Raw genomic sequence first — 15,175 nt, 5'->3', positions numbered from 1 at the left:
GATGGAGTTCGGTCAGTGCTGGGTTATGGCTTTGGTTAGACTTCGTTTACTTTCAGTTTCAAATGTTTGTTTTAGGCCTCTCCCTGTAGTGGAATACTGTGACCGCAGGAAACATTAAGCTGCCTCCCCAGTCCAATCCACAGCCTCCCACACTACCCCAGCACTCAGAATATGTCCTGTGGGGAACCCTGGCCACAGTTACAAAGTTTCTCCAAATTCCAGTCCATCACACCAACCCACATAGTCATCAAAAGCTCTTCTGATTTTCCCTTCCCTTAGAAAATCTCTCTGTCTATGGCAAGCCTGTTTCTTAGCAATGCCCAGACATGATTAATCCCCAAAGGGAAGAAAAGATTTGGCAATCTCAGCTCATCTGAGAATGGTTCTACTATCTCATGAATTTTAATTTGATAATATTTGTTTTCACAGCTCTCTGAAGGCTTTAAGAATATTATTTCTGTAATTTACCTTTTTTTTTTTTCTATCTGGTGCAATGAGAAGGAAGACCTGCCACTACTTGTTAAATCCTATCCAGAAACAAAATTCCTGTTGAAATGTTTAAGCAGGCAAGTGACATGACCAGATTTGCATTCTAGAAAGCTTTCTGGAAACTGTGTAGTTGATGCATTATAGTGGGGCTAGACTGAAGGCAGTGTATGTATTAGAGTGGTGGGAACTTGTTGTATGACGCAGCTATCTTCTTTTGAATTTTCACTTTGCCTTCTACTAGTTGTTTATATCTGGATAAATTAAATAAGCTACAAAGTCTCAGTTTTCTCATCTGTAAAATGGGGCTAGTGGTACCTGCTTCTTGGAGTTGTGTGGGTTAATTTTAGCACAATGACTAGCACATAATAAGCACTCATAAGTGGTAACTATTATTATTTTGAAGATAAGGGGACCCTAGAAAGGAAGTAACTATTAATTTGAGAAGTGTTACAGAGATAGAATTTAAAGGATTTTGTGCCCTGATGAGATGTTAAGACATGTATGGCTACCAGGTTTCCAGCCCGGATAACTGTGTCAAAGAGAGGCAATTACTGAGAGAGGAAATATAGGAGGAGAAGATGATTTAGAGTTAGTTTTCAGAATATGTTGAGTCGGAGGTACCTGTGGGACATCTACCAAGAAAAGCTAACACTTTTCCAAGAAACTGACTATAGTAGGGAGGAAAGAAAAAGAACGGCAACTGAAGAGCAACTATAGTCAGCAGCAACTACAGTCAAGGCATGTTTTAGAATTAATTTTGTTTTTCAGTTCATTTTTTCTTCCGATTTTAGATATAATATATGCACATTATAGAACATTGGCTAGTAAGCAGCAAAGAGAATTCTAAAGAACACAGGAATAGAAGATCTAAAGAGAAGCCACTACTCCCAGGCCTGAGATAGACCAGGGAATATGCCCACCTAAGCTAGGGCGGAGACCCAGACCTTGTGCAAGAGGGCTTATCACTGTCTTGCCACCTGGCAAGGTGGCAGAGCTGCTGCAGATGGAACTTGCAGAAATCTGCTCTCAGGGGCGTCAGGGGAAGCCATCCACAGGGAGGTGCTGTGTCTCAGAACTCACTGCAAAGCCATCAGGGGGCTGCAGGGGAGGCTGTTCACAGGGAGGAGTCACACTGGCGGCCCTCTGCTTGCCTCCTGGGGTATTACAGAAAGTCATTCATTGCATGCTGGCAGACAGGCGGCACTCTGCTGCAAAGTCACCTGGGAGGGTGGCAAGGGAAGCTGTGGCTCTGGAAAAGCCATCCTTGCATCACAGGAGTCTGGAGCTGCAGAAGGCATTGGATGAGCTTGGTCATGGGGAAGTCATGCTGTGGGACTCTAGTGCTGGAGGAACTGCCCTGCAGGAGCCTGGTGAGGGGAGCACCCGCTTGGAGAGAAATCCATTTCTCCTCCAGTGTCCCTCTAGTGCCCTCTAGTGACAGAGCTCAACATTGTGCCAGCTGTCAAAGGAAAACCATTTACAAGACTCTGGTCCATTATCACGCAGCGAGCAGTGAAGAGTGGCTTTGGAGCTCAGGGGCAATGCACTGATCATTGGCATAGTACCATCTTCCCTGGCTATTCATGCTTTTTATCCCACTCCTGGTCCTTTACATTATTTTGTAACCTTTGAAATCACAGTCATTATTCCTACTCAGTTATAAAGTGTTAATGGTTATGGTTGTCTTTTGGAGAATTTCCATTTATACAATGAATAAAACTTGGAAGACTCAAAGCAATAAAGGTACAGTAAGGGCAAAATTTCAAGCATAAGCCTAGCTTCAAATCAAGACTCTACCACTTGCTAGCTATATGACCTTTAGCAGGTCAGTTAAACTCTCTATGCCTTAGTTTCTTCAACTAATAATGGGCATCGTATTAGTTACCGTCTTCATAATGTTGCTGTGAACATTGAGTGAAATAACCCATGTGAAGCCCTTAGCACAGAGCCTGACACCTTCTTTATTGATGGTATTTTATCATTATTATTCCACTAAATGGCTCTATGTTATAGGAATTATTATTGCCCTTATTTACTATATAAAGAGTCTCTGGCATAGACTCTGTGGGATAGAAAAAAGAGTTTAAATAACATACCTAGTCACGCATAGCTAGTAAAAGGTGGACCCTAGTTGAGAAGTGTCCCTGTTTTACACTGTTTTACAGGTGTCCATGTTATTATTATTTCTAGGTACAGCCTCCCTTGTTCAAATAACGTTGAAATTGTAGTCCCTAGGCAACCTATTCTTATGTGGCTTTCTAATACCAGCTATTTCACTATAATATTACCTATTTTTATCACTTTCATTTAAAATTGTTCATCTCCTTTTTCGTAGGAGGCTACTGAATTTAAAAATTGTTATTATAAATGAGCACTTAAAAAAAATCTCAATTACTAATACAGGCCCTCCTCCACACTATCATTACAGAGTCTACCTTAAGTCTTTGCACTGCATTTTACACACATTCCTGATATCTCCATAATTACAGTGTGCTGAAGGTTATTTGGCAATTGTATGATGAGAGGCATTTTGCCAGACTTACTTTCAACATTCTAAACTACCGCTTTGGAACTTGGGACAGTTTTCAGACACTTCATAAGCCCCAGGTGACTTTTCAGTTTTACCTACTGTGTTTTTAATGTTCTTTTGTATTTTCTTTCTTTCCCTTTCAAGTTGAAACATCTTTCACACTCTCTCTTTAGCTTCCAAGTTGTTCCCCGTGGGTTCTCAAACAGCTTGAAACCCCTTTTTGATACGCTTTACTCAAAAAACTGGAATCTACTTAGAAGTGGCTCTGGGTCAGGTTTTGCCAATAAATTCCCCAGAAGTCATCATATTGTACCTATAAAATCTTTAAAACTTCCAGCGTAGAGAAAATGCTGCATTAGTGATACCTCAGGTGAATTGTTTTGTTGTTGTTGTTTGTCAAAGACAAAATGTGCGGGACAATTAAAGAGATGATTTTATTCAAGCTATTGCAACAGGGAGAATAGTCATTAAAGAGGAGTATCTCAAAAAAAGGAAGGGGGCTTGAGCTATTATAGACAGGTCAATGAATCCATGAGTCTTATTAGACTTGGGAAGCGGGTGAAGAGGGTCTTATCTCAGAATGAGAGACAGAAGAGTGGTCCTTTGCTGTTATCTGTTTCTAGAATGCAAGAGGGTCGGGCCATTTCTTAACTGCCTCCACTTTCTAGTTGCACAGCTTAAAGGTCAATGTTGTCAGCCCCCTTACTTTTGTTCAAGATGAATGATTACCGCTCATTGTTGAACAACCCAGAGGTGATCATGAATCTTCTGGGTGGGGCAAAACAGTGTCTGAGAAGTGTCTCTCAGGGATTCTTGTTGGCATTGCTTCTGTAGAACCCGTTGAACCAGATGTTAGGAGGGGCGGAAGGTCAGTGGTTTTGGTGTCCTGGAGGTCCTGAGAGCAAAGGACAGCTGCAAGGCAGCATAGAGTCTGAATAAAGATTTGGGCTGTCAGGTTTTAGTTCTCAGTTTTAGACAGACGTGAGAAGAATTGAAAAAGTTTGGAGGATTGTGGCCAGATATTGAAGAAAAGTGGGAGGATTGAAAATTTGGTAAGAGTTGATAATTTGTGCGAGATAACTGTCCCTGACCCAATTTGCAGGTAGGTACAAAAACTGGTGTTTCCAAGGAAGGGGAGCAAGTCAGTTAACACTCTACCAGATGAGACAGAGTTTGCATATCCATGGTAACCTGCAATTTACAAAGAGGGGCAAAATAGTTCAAAAATGGTGAACTCAGCCAGAATCTGCCTACTCAGAAGGGTGTGCTAGAGACAATACTGGTTTTTCATTGATATACAAACTTACTCTCTATAATTCTTAAGCTACAGGTAAAAAGTATACACACAGGATTTTAGTAAAATCAACCTTATATATCTTTGCTTTAAAATACTATCTTAAATCTAGTACCAGTAAAGAAAAGAATCAAATATTGTGGAAATCTTCTTACTTGAACAAATCATTAAATACAAGAAGAATGCATTTATAGATATATTCATTTTTAGTAGGAAATGAGAGATTTCTACACATGATTCATGCCAGGAAATCTTAGATAACTGAAGATCCAGACTGAGCACAAAACTCAGAGATATCTTAGAAGCAAAAAAATCCTTCCTATTATTTTATATCTTTGTTTATATGATATCACCATAATTTGAGTCCTATAAAACAGAAGTCATTAACATGTGAAAAACATTTTTTTAAGAGATTCAACAGATGCTTCACATCATATGTTATCAGCGAAATGCAAAGTGAGAGAACAATGAGTTATCACTACACACGCATTAGAATGGCCGAACTCCAGGACGCTCACACCACCAAATGCTGGTGAGGATGTGGAGAAACAGGAACTCTCATTTATTGCTGGTGGGAATGCAAAATTGTACCGCCACTTTAGAAGGCAGTTTGTCAGTTTCTTACAAACTAAACATACTCTTAACGTGCAATCCAGCAATCATGCTCTTTGGTATTTACCCAAAGGACCTGAAAACTTATTTTCATACAAAAGCCTGCACGCAGATCTTCACAGCAGCTTTCTTCATAATTGCCAGAACTTGGAAGCAACGAAGATGTCCTTCAGCATGTGAATGGATAAATAAACTGTGGTACATCCAGACAATGGAATATTATTTAGCACTTAAAAAAAAGAGCTGTCAAGCCATGAAAAGACATGGAAGAATCTTAAATGAATATTATTAAGTGGAAGAAACTAATCTGAGAAGGTACACACTGAACGATTCCTACTCTATGAGATTCTAAAAAGGCGAAACTATGGAGACAATAAAAAGGTCAGTGGTTGCCAGGGAAGGAGGAGAAGAGGTGAATAGGAGCACAGAGGATTTTTTTAGGGCAATGAAAATACTCTGTATGATATTATAATGAAGGATATTTGTCATTATCCTTTAAATATCCTTAAAATGTGCAACACCAAGAGTGAAACTTTAGGTAAACAATGCACTTTGGGTGATAATGATGTGTCAGTGTAGATTCACCCTTACTAAAAAATATACCATTCTGGTGACTGATGTTGATAACGGGGGAGGGTTTGCATGTGTGCGGGCAGGGGATATATGAGAAATACTTGTACCTTCCTTTCAATTTTGTTGTAAAATAAAACGGCTCATAAAAAAAAAAAAAAGTCTTAAAAAAAGGTTGAACAGGTCCCAAGCACGATCATTTAAGAGCCATATGAAGACCACTAAAGCATTTTGATAAATTCTCACTACTCTGCCAACAACCTGTTGCTTTGTTACCTGACTGTTACACAGTGATGGCTGAAATTAAATGACAGCCTGGCCATCCTGATCTAGAGTCTATATTTAGGAATTAGAACCTTGATGTCAAAATGCGGGCAGTGGATATAGCCTGGGCGTCACCCAGGAGCATGTTAGAAATGCAACATCACAGGCCTCAACTCCGATCTATGGAATCAGAATCTGCATTTTAACAAGATTTCTAGGTGATTTTTATGCACATTAAAGTTTGAGAAGCACTTATCTAGAGGACTTAGAATAGGATGGAGGATGTGAATTGAAGAGAAAGTTTTCAGAATACCGTATATTCATAAACTAACAACAGCTGGTCATTGCAGTGCTGTGTTTACATAGTCGCTAAGTCCCTTCTTGCCAGGGTGCCTTTGTGAGGTTTGCCACTGTTGTTCATCTGATATATAGTTAGTCTCCAATTAGGGGGCAAGGGAGGGATCAGATGATAAAGATTAACTTTGCTTTATGAAAATCACTGAATCATTTTATTTTAGTGAAAATGTTTGAATAGCTTCATGACCACCACGTCTTTCATTTTCATCACTTTTAAAACACCTCTTGGTTATCATTATAACAAGCCTTGTTGGGCAGCCAACTATAAAATGAAGTGATTAATGTATAATGTCATCTTTTCCCAAGTAGGAAATAGAGAACATAACTGGTTACCAATAACACTTGATGTTAATTTTTAAGAGCAGGGGTTACGGTAAGTGGATGGATATATAGATAAATGACATGGAGGACCAGCCTTCTATTACCATAATAGAGTCCCTCGGGTCTCTGGAAGGCAGGAATTCCAAAGTGTGAGGAGTGATCCCGCCCCTTTACAAGCCTGGAGGTATCTTCATTCATTTGCTCATTTATTCAACAAATACATTTTTGTGACCATCTTCTATGTAAATACCAGACACAATGCTGGGTGCTAAGGGTATATGGGGTATAAAGACAAACAAGGTCTTTGCTCTCATTGAATTTATCACCTAGGGGCATGATAGACAATAAATAAATAACTGAATATAAGAAGATACGTTTGGATAGTGATATTGACAAAAGGTACGAGGAAAATAAAGCAAGACAATGTGATGGAACGTGACTAAGGGGGGGCATCAGTGAAGCTCTCTCTGATTGTTGGGCTGAATCCTGAAAGATAAGAGGAAGCAGTTCCACAAACGAATGGGGACAGAACATTCCAAGGATGGGAGCAGAAGTGTAAAGCTACTGAGGTGGGAACAAGGTTGGCGTATTCCAGGGTCAGAAACGTCAGTGTTGCCAGGGTAGAGTGTGAGAGACGCTCATAGTGAGCACGAGATTTGGGTGGAAGAATTAGGGATCCGTTCATGTGGGACGACGTAGCCTGGGCAAGAAACCTGGGTTTATTTTAAGTGAGAAGGAAGCCTTTAGAAGCTTTAAAGATGGGTCCATTTGGACGCAATGAGTCCAAATACACTGGCTGTTACTCACCCTTCTGAGTGAACTACTCACCAAGATTCTAAGTAAGTTGTTGGACCCATAAGGCGAGAAGTTTAAGGCTTGAGGTCCCACATAACACCTATGTGGGAACTTGAAGGTGCTTTAAGATAAGCTGTATATTTGAATAAACATAAATTTTCTTTTCAAGTATCTGACAGACTCCGGTCACAAACCGCAGGAACCTTGACAAACCAGTCTATTTGTCTCGATAAGGATGCTTCGCCCTTCACGATGATTCTGCGTTAAACAATGCACTTTATGGCAAGTGTATCAGTCAGGGTGCAGGGAAACAGAACGAGCAGGACCATGTATTGAAATTTATGACAAGGAATTGCCTTATGGGATTGTGAGGGCTGGTGGAGCAAGTCCAAAAGGAGTAGAGCCGTCCACAGGCGGTTAAAGGAGGAGGACTGAACTCCATGGGCACAGGCAGAAGTTTTGTCCAGTGTTGGCATTTCTTTTCTGTCTTAGGGAAGCCTCAGTCCTGCTTCTAAGGCCTTCCAACTGATTTAAGTCCGGCTCTCCCAAATTATCCAGGATAATCTCCTTACTTAAAATCCATTGATTAGGGACTTTAACTATATAGGCAAAATTTCTTCAGAGCAACACCTAGATTAGTGTTTGATTGAATAACTGGGAAGAACCTTGCCAAGTTCATCAAGAAAACAAGTCATCACAGCAAGGTTAAAGACAATCTTTGATAATCTTAAACAGGTTCAATAAATGGTTAATGGTTTCTTACATGTATCATAATCCATGGCAGACTCACTTATATGCAAACATTATGCCATTAACCCAGCAGATGCTGTTACTCTGAATAGTGAGAGGAATTGATGACCATTATTCATTTAGAAGGTGTTAGGTTAACGACATGGCTTTCGCCACATAAAGGAGATTGCTAGTGAAGCTAATGTAGGTTAAGTTTTATAAGCCTTATCTACAAAGTCCCTTGTGAGTATTAGGAGTTGCTGGGGGTTTTAGGGTGTTCTGGGTGAAGAGAGGAAGCGAGGTTGCAAGCAGGAATCATTTCCAGGTAAGCACTTCAGGTGCCTTTCCTAAAAGAGATCTGAGAAGAAAAGGATTCAGCTCTACAAAACTCCAGTAGTTTGTTGAGATTTATTTTCTCATTCTAAGTACATAACCGTTTTTATGAATAATTTTGTGTTTGCAATTTTATGTTCATTTTCTTAAAGAAAGCTCCCCAAATTGTAAGCTTCAGGCCCAGAAAACAGGTATCTACCCTTGCATATGAATTGCATATGAATTTTTTATCATTTGTTTTTTAACTCAGAAAAATAAATTATCCCAGAAAGATTATCCCTGTCAAAGAACTTGCAAAGGCCTATTGGTTAGTTATTGGTTTAATTGTCCTGAAACCCAGTCAATTACAATGAAAATTCCTTGTCTAGTTGAAAGACAAATCTCAGTAAACCAGCTAGGGTTTATTTCAGAAGTAACATTTTGGCTTTCACAGTGGACCTCAGGAGAGCTCTGAGGCATTCAGAATGCCTTGTGATTCTGATGTGCTTACCTTCAGACAACAGAGGACAGAATCAACTGCTAATGTGCAGAAATCCACACTATCTTGTACCGCTGGTGTTAGGCAAGTGGAAAGGGTTTTCATTTGTAACTTTGCTTATGAGGTAGGTCCAGGTTGCATTTCTGTCTTATTAAAAAACAGAATATGCTGTTTTTCATATACTTTCTTATATGAAAAGCAGCATATATTCACACTGATCAAATATTAGAACATATAAAAAATTGTTCAGTGAGAAGTCTACCTCCCTTCCATGATGCTGATCTGTCCAGTTCCCACTATCACCTATTTCTGGCAACCACTACTGCGGGTGTCTGTGTATCCTTTGAGGGTTTCTTCGTGCATCTATGATTTTAGATTTTGATCCCTGCTTTCTTTTGATTTTGATTTGCCTGGTATACTTTTCCCATCCTTTTATTTCAAATTTTCAGAATCATTTTATTTTAGATGTGAATTGGGTTTTTTTGCCTTTGATCCAACTAAAAAATCCATTTTTTAAAATCATGAAATTGAGCACATTTAAATTTGTTGTTATATTAGACAGTTTGGTTTTGTATTTCTCATACTCTTTTCTGCTATTTACTGTTTATATATTTTTTGAAGTTTTCACTGGACCTGTAATCTTTTTCTTCGTTTTTATTTGGGGGGTGTGTTATATGTTTGTTCTGGTAGTACCTTTATACTTATAGATTCATATAATTATAATTGTTGTCGCCCTTTATTTTTCTAGGGCAGTAACAAATCCATGCTGACTGATGATAAATGAACATGTTTCTTCATTCCCCTCCCCCTCTTCCACCACACAATTTTGTTCAATAATATGATTTTTCTTTGTGCTTTTGTTAAATTTGCTTATACGGCTATTACTTGACTTGTTGGTTTAAGTCCTTTGTCTCTCAGCTGTTACTGATCTAACATGAATGAAACTTCTTTCTTACTTTCCCGATTTTTGTTAATTGTATCATTTCTACGTTGTCAGGCATGTGACATTTGCCTTCTAATTTGTCATCCTAAACTTTATGTTGTTTTAATCCCACTTCTACGTTAAAATATATTTGGTGCTCACCACCAAATCTTTTCCTCAGTCATTTCTCAGTTTATGTTGTAATTTCCTCAAAAAGGACTCTTGGGAACAATAGTCCATGAACTCCCTGCAAGTTGAAACTATTGGTAGTTTTCAGATTTGATGGGCAGTTTGGATGTTTATAGTATTCATACCTCACATGTTCTTTCCTTACTTATCTTGTGGGAGTTGCTCTCTTTACTGTCTACTGGTATTGATCATTGCTATGAAGATATCAAATGCAATACATATATTTCTCTTCTTTTGAGTGACTTGATCATTTTGCTTGGTTGCCAAATGATTCTGCCTTTATCTTTAAAGTCTAGTAACTTTAGTAGGATATGCCTTGTTTTTGACTCTTCTATTATTCCTGGCACAAGTTATGTCCCTTTTTTTCCCCCAGAGCAAGAAAAGTTAGGTCTTTTATTTATATCCTTTTTGCCTCCAACTCCTTCTTTCCACTAGACATATCACCAAACTCCATCTTTGCCACAATTTTAAAAATTGTCTCAGGCCAATAACAAAGATTGGCTATCTCTAAGCTATACAAGACATAAATTATACCAAGAAATACCAAATTTACCAAGAAATAAAGGGATCAGGATTTTGGAAAAGTGAAGACACATTAATAAAACTGATTGTGTTTGGAACTGAGTTACCAAAAATGCAGAAGCAAGGCTGAAGCTCCTGCAGCTTCACTGGTCATTTAAAAGTTCCAAAATATATGCTATGGACTGAACTGTGTTTCCACAAATTCCTAATCCCACAGCATCGTATAATGTGACTCTATTTGCAGATAGGGCTATTAAAGAGGTAATTAACAGTATGTCCTTTTTATATATGTCAGGTTGTCTCTTATTTGAGGAAAGTTTTATTACATGACACTTTAAAATATTTCTGCTTAATTTTTCTTTCTTAGGGACTCAGCCCATTTATGTATTTGTTGGGTCTTTTTTTCCCAATATCTATCATTTCCCTCTAATTTGTTCTGTTTTTAATTTTCATCTCATTTGTTTTTCTCACTCGTACACTCTACGCTTCCCATTGTGTTACCATGCAGTCTATTCTCACTTGTGATATTTTTTTCCTGAGCTCTGCCAGCTGACATTTCATCACTTCCCGTTGTGTCTTCATCTCGTCCCTGAGATGAAGGGACTTTTGCTCTGTGATCTGCATTCATAGAGACAGGAACGTTTTCAAGTTTTAAAATTTAATTTGTGGCAAAATGCTTAGTAACAGTATTTATCCAAGGGCAACATGTTCCTGGTGGAGATCTATGTATTGATTAGTTTTGCTGCTCTTTTTAAAATTCATTTTGTTTAGTTTTTAATTTTGCTTGTAATACATTTATGCCCATGCTATGCCAGTTTTTAAAATGTACCCTTTTAATCAATTATCTTTAATGAGTTTGGTTTTCTTAGACTTGAAATTTGTAGCAGGTCCCTGGGTGAGAGCCTGGGACATGGGATCAGTGTGGCCTTCAAGTTTTACAATCTACAGAGGCAGACTGCTTTTAGCAGAAAATGGCTCGTGGGTGTGATTCTTTATATAGTCCTGCCTCATATGTTTCGCTGAACCAAATGAGGTTGGGGAGAGCTTTTGCTCCCAGCCTTCTCCACCCCGTGTAGCAACAGATATAAATGAAAGATACTGCATTTGGACCGCAGGGTGAGCCCCTCATCTTTAGTGAGCGTCTCTTTACCAGAACTTTCTGAAATGCTGCAGCTGCTGCTGGCCTTCTTATACTCTCCATGCGGATCGATTTATCTTGTGTAACTTCTGCCCAATCTCAGCTGTTTGGCTACCCTTCTTCATGTTTTGTAGGCTGCAGGTTACATCTACCTTTGGGTTTTGCTGAACGTGAAATTTGTTCGCGGAGTTACTTCCCCTCATTTTCTTGGTTTTTCTTGTATAATATCCAAGAGCAAAGGGGGCAAGATACTGACTTTTATAGTTATGTTTGTAAGAGAAGTGGAGAGTTTTTTAGTTTTATTTTTAATCCAAATATATAAAGATGCCTCTATACTGTGAGGTTATTCAATGTTAATGTAGTTTCTTTGTTTCATAATTCTTGGCTTGGTACTTAAAGTGCCCCTCAGTCCAGCTCCAATCTCATTCTACTTTCCTCTCCTTTATGTTAAATTGTACTGAATTACTCAGAGTAACCTGAAGAGTAGCTCTGTTTCTCCATACTTGTATTTACTTTCTTCCTTCTAGTTGACATTTCCTTTCCCCCTTGCAAACCCTTCCTCATCTCCATAGTCCTCATTATCAATGAAAATCCTCTCTGGGCTTCAAGATCTATCTCAAATAGCATCCGATTCTTAAAACTTTTTCTCTGATCTCTGCGTATTGTTATAAGCTCTTTATATGTTTAACCACAATTTACATTGCTCATACTCTCTTAGAATGGTGTCATATTATAGATGACATTTTGGTTATTTGGCTACTGCTCCCACTTTCTGCCAGTTGGAAGGAAGCCTGTGACTTAGTCATATTTGTGCCCCATTATGCCTGAGCACAGTACGTAATATATTTTCAATAAACATTTGTTGAAATGACAAAATTTAGCAAAAGGCCAAAATTATTTTTTTGAATGCATGGCACAGTTTCCTCCCGCTTCTCACTGATGCGCATATAACCATTCATGGGGATAATTTGGCTCTTTTTCCTCTGAAGCCGCAGATCCCTGCAGGTCAAACTATGTTATAAGGATGTGATTGCAGACGTACTTGTTTAGTCATGCAGACAGTCAAACTGTGTGTTGATGCTTTTAATTGTCTTATTTCAATACAGAATAATTTGTTCTTTGCTTTTTATGAGTCCTTGATAGCTGTTAAGTAGATTAAAAAACAAGAATGGAAAACACAAGCTTCTTTAGACTTCTCCCGTTAAATGGTAGATCTCTACCCTGTTATAAATACATTAATAGGACAAACTCTGTTAAAATTTAACTTTTAAATTTAAATTGAACTAAAAGGAATAGCAGAAGCTTAAGAGGAAATTTTCCCAGAGCACTCTTGGTTTTAAGAACATCCACATTTTGAGAAGAAGTGAAGTTTGAAAATTTCTCCCCACTATTTCATTTAATTGGATCTTTTGCCAAGTATAGTTTATATGTCATTTTCTTCATCATTTTGTAGCATTGAAAGCAGTATTTGATGAGAAAAGCCTATTTCCCAAAGAAATTCTGGATCGTGAATGAAGAACCAGGCAATTATGTCAAGACACAAGTAGTGATCTGAAGATAAAAAGGAATAAGAAGCCATTCTAATTGAAAGAAAAATAAATATTTCATGGTCACATAAAGTATGTATATAAAATGCAAAAAAAAAATGGAATCAAAAATATTGCTCCGGGCTTCCGTGGTGGCGCAGTGGTTGAGAATCTGCCTGCCAATGCAGGGGACACGGGTTCGAGCCCTGGTCTGGGAAGATCCCACATGCTGCGGAGCAACTGGGCCCGTGAGCCACAACTACTGAGCCTGCGCGTCTGGAGCCTGTGCTCCGCAACAAGAGAGGCCGCGACAGTGAGAGGCCCGCGCACCGCGATGAAGAGGGGCCCCCACTTGCCGCAACTAGAGAAAGCCCTCTCACAGAAATGAAGACCCAAGACAGCCAAAAATAAATAAATAAATTAAAAAAAATATTGCTCCTTTCTTTTACTTTATATTTGAACTTCAGGAAGCTTCATTTTGAAACAATGTTTTAGTGCTGCTTTTATCCATCACCTTTCACTTTCTCTACATTTTAATAGAAAAATGTGGCTAAAGAGGGGGGCAATAGCAATTGGTATTATCTATTCTGAAGTGTTTTTATATAAAAAATGTACAACTCCAGAACAAAGTGTTCTAACCAGTCACACTTCTTGTTGCTCCTATAGATAAATATTTTTGGTCAGTTTTCATTGTAAAATCAATTTGCATTGAAATTAAATATGTACTGACACAGTGAATATCTATATAAACTTGACTTAGAAAAGCATTCAGACTTATATACACTTTCTAGGTTTTTAAAAAATGATTCTGATAATGCAATTACACCTTGTCAATAGCACTATTACTATTAATTTTTAATGACATGTTTATCCTTCTATGTACTTCTTGAGAAATTACTGCATATGTTCTGCTTCTATACTTTGTTATACTATACTCTAAAATTGAGAGGCATGGCACAACCAAAGAGGGAATTGCCTTGGGGGAAAAATAGGGGACTGGGGCTGTGTAAAAGGCTCATTTTATGTGTAAGGTCAAGTCGGGACTGTTTGGCTCTGAAACACATCACTTTTTTGATCCATTTTTCTTTATAAATATTATCTACTAGGCAACCAGTATTCTTATGGTACATTAGCTAATGTGTCCTGTAGGAATAATTAATCAATTCATTCACATAACTTTAGTTTTTTTTTTTGTATTTTAAAGACTCCTTTAAAAATATTTGTTTTTTAAGAATTTTGCAGTAACACACACAAGTAAAGGAATTGACAATATGTAAGGGTCTACGGTCTACTCTGTCCAGTAGCTGCAAAAGTTTATCATATTTAAACCTCACAATAATTGTATAAGATATATCTATTTTAAGGGGTTAAAATCTGAGATTTGGATACATTAGGAGAGTGCCCAATTATTGATGGCAGAGTAGGGATTGGAGCCTAGATCTGTTTTACTCCAAAGGCCATGGTTTTCACCTTTCACTATTCTGTTCATGCATTTCTTATTAGTATAAAGTCAGTGGAATGAACTCTAACTGTAGAATTTTCAACATCGGTGGAACAAATGCTTTAGCCTGGTAGAGAGGGTGGCAGAAGACGGATTTTCAGAAGACAGTTTGCCTATTTCATCTACATTTAAGTGAATCCTGAGTCAGACGTTGTGAGTTCTATGAATATTCCTTCTCCTTCTCATTGAATGACAATCACATATGGGAAAGATGTAGGAGAAAGATATTTGGAAGAATCAATCTCAACAAATGTTGGAGAATGTTGTCAGAGCAGTAATGTTCCTGGAAACCATATTCTAGAGGAACAAATAAAGAAATGGGGAGGTCTGGCTTAAGAAAGAGAGTTCATGGGAGATACAAACTATCCTCAAATATTTCAAAGCTGCAGTGAAGAAAGAGAGTAGAAGTGACGGGCACAATGCTAAGAAGGCAGATTCTAGAATTTCTTCCTAATCCCTGTTGAACTTGAAAAGGTTTCCTATTTTCCCTTTCCTTCCCATCTTCACTTCTCATCTTGGTACAGAATTGCTGGCAGTAGGCCCACTGTACAGCTAGGAAAGGAAGTAGGAGGAGCTGAGAGAAGACCCAGCAGAAATAAGCTTAC

At 38.3% G+C, this 15,175-nt stretch overlaps 1 protein-coding gene across 1 annotated transcript in view; it reads left to right on the top strand.

Annotated features, from left to right (window-relative positions):
- The window catches only part of WDR49 (WD repeat domain 49), a 149,285-nt gene extending 136,158 nt beyond the window's left edge, over window positions 1-13,127 (top strand). The window contains 1 exon segment of the mRNA XM_068545639.1: window positions 12,997-13,127. Within this exon segment, the coding sequence (XP_068401740.1) occupies window positions 12,997-13,127 (131 nt within the window).
- Window positions 13,128-15,175: the final 2,048 nt, after the last annotated feature.

Source organism: Eschrichtius robustus, chromosome 6 (assembly GCF_028021215.1).
Source record: "Eschrichtius robustus isolate mEscRob2 chromosome 6, mEscRob2.pri, whole genome shotgun sequence".
Taxonomy (NCBI): Eukaryota; Metazoa; Chordata; class Mammalia; order Artiodactyla; family Eschrichtiidae; genus Eschrichtius; species Eschrichtius robustus.
The sequence above is the reverse complement of the archived record's forward strand: the minus strand, read 5'-3'. Positions and strand labels throughout refer to the sequence as shown.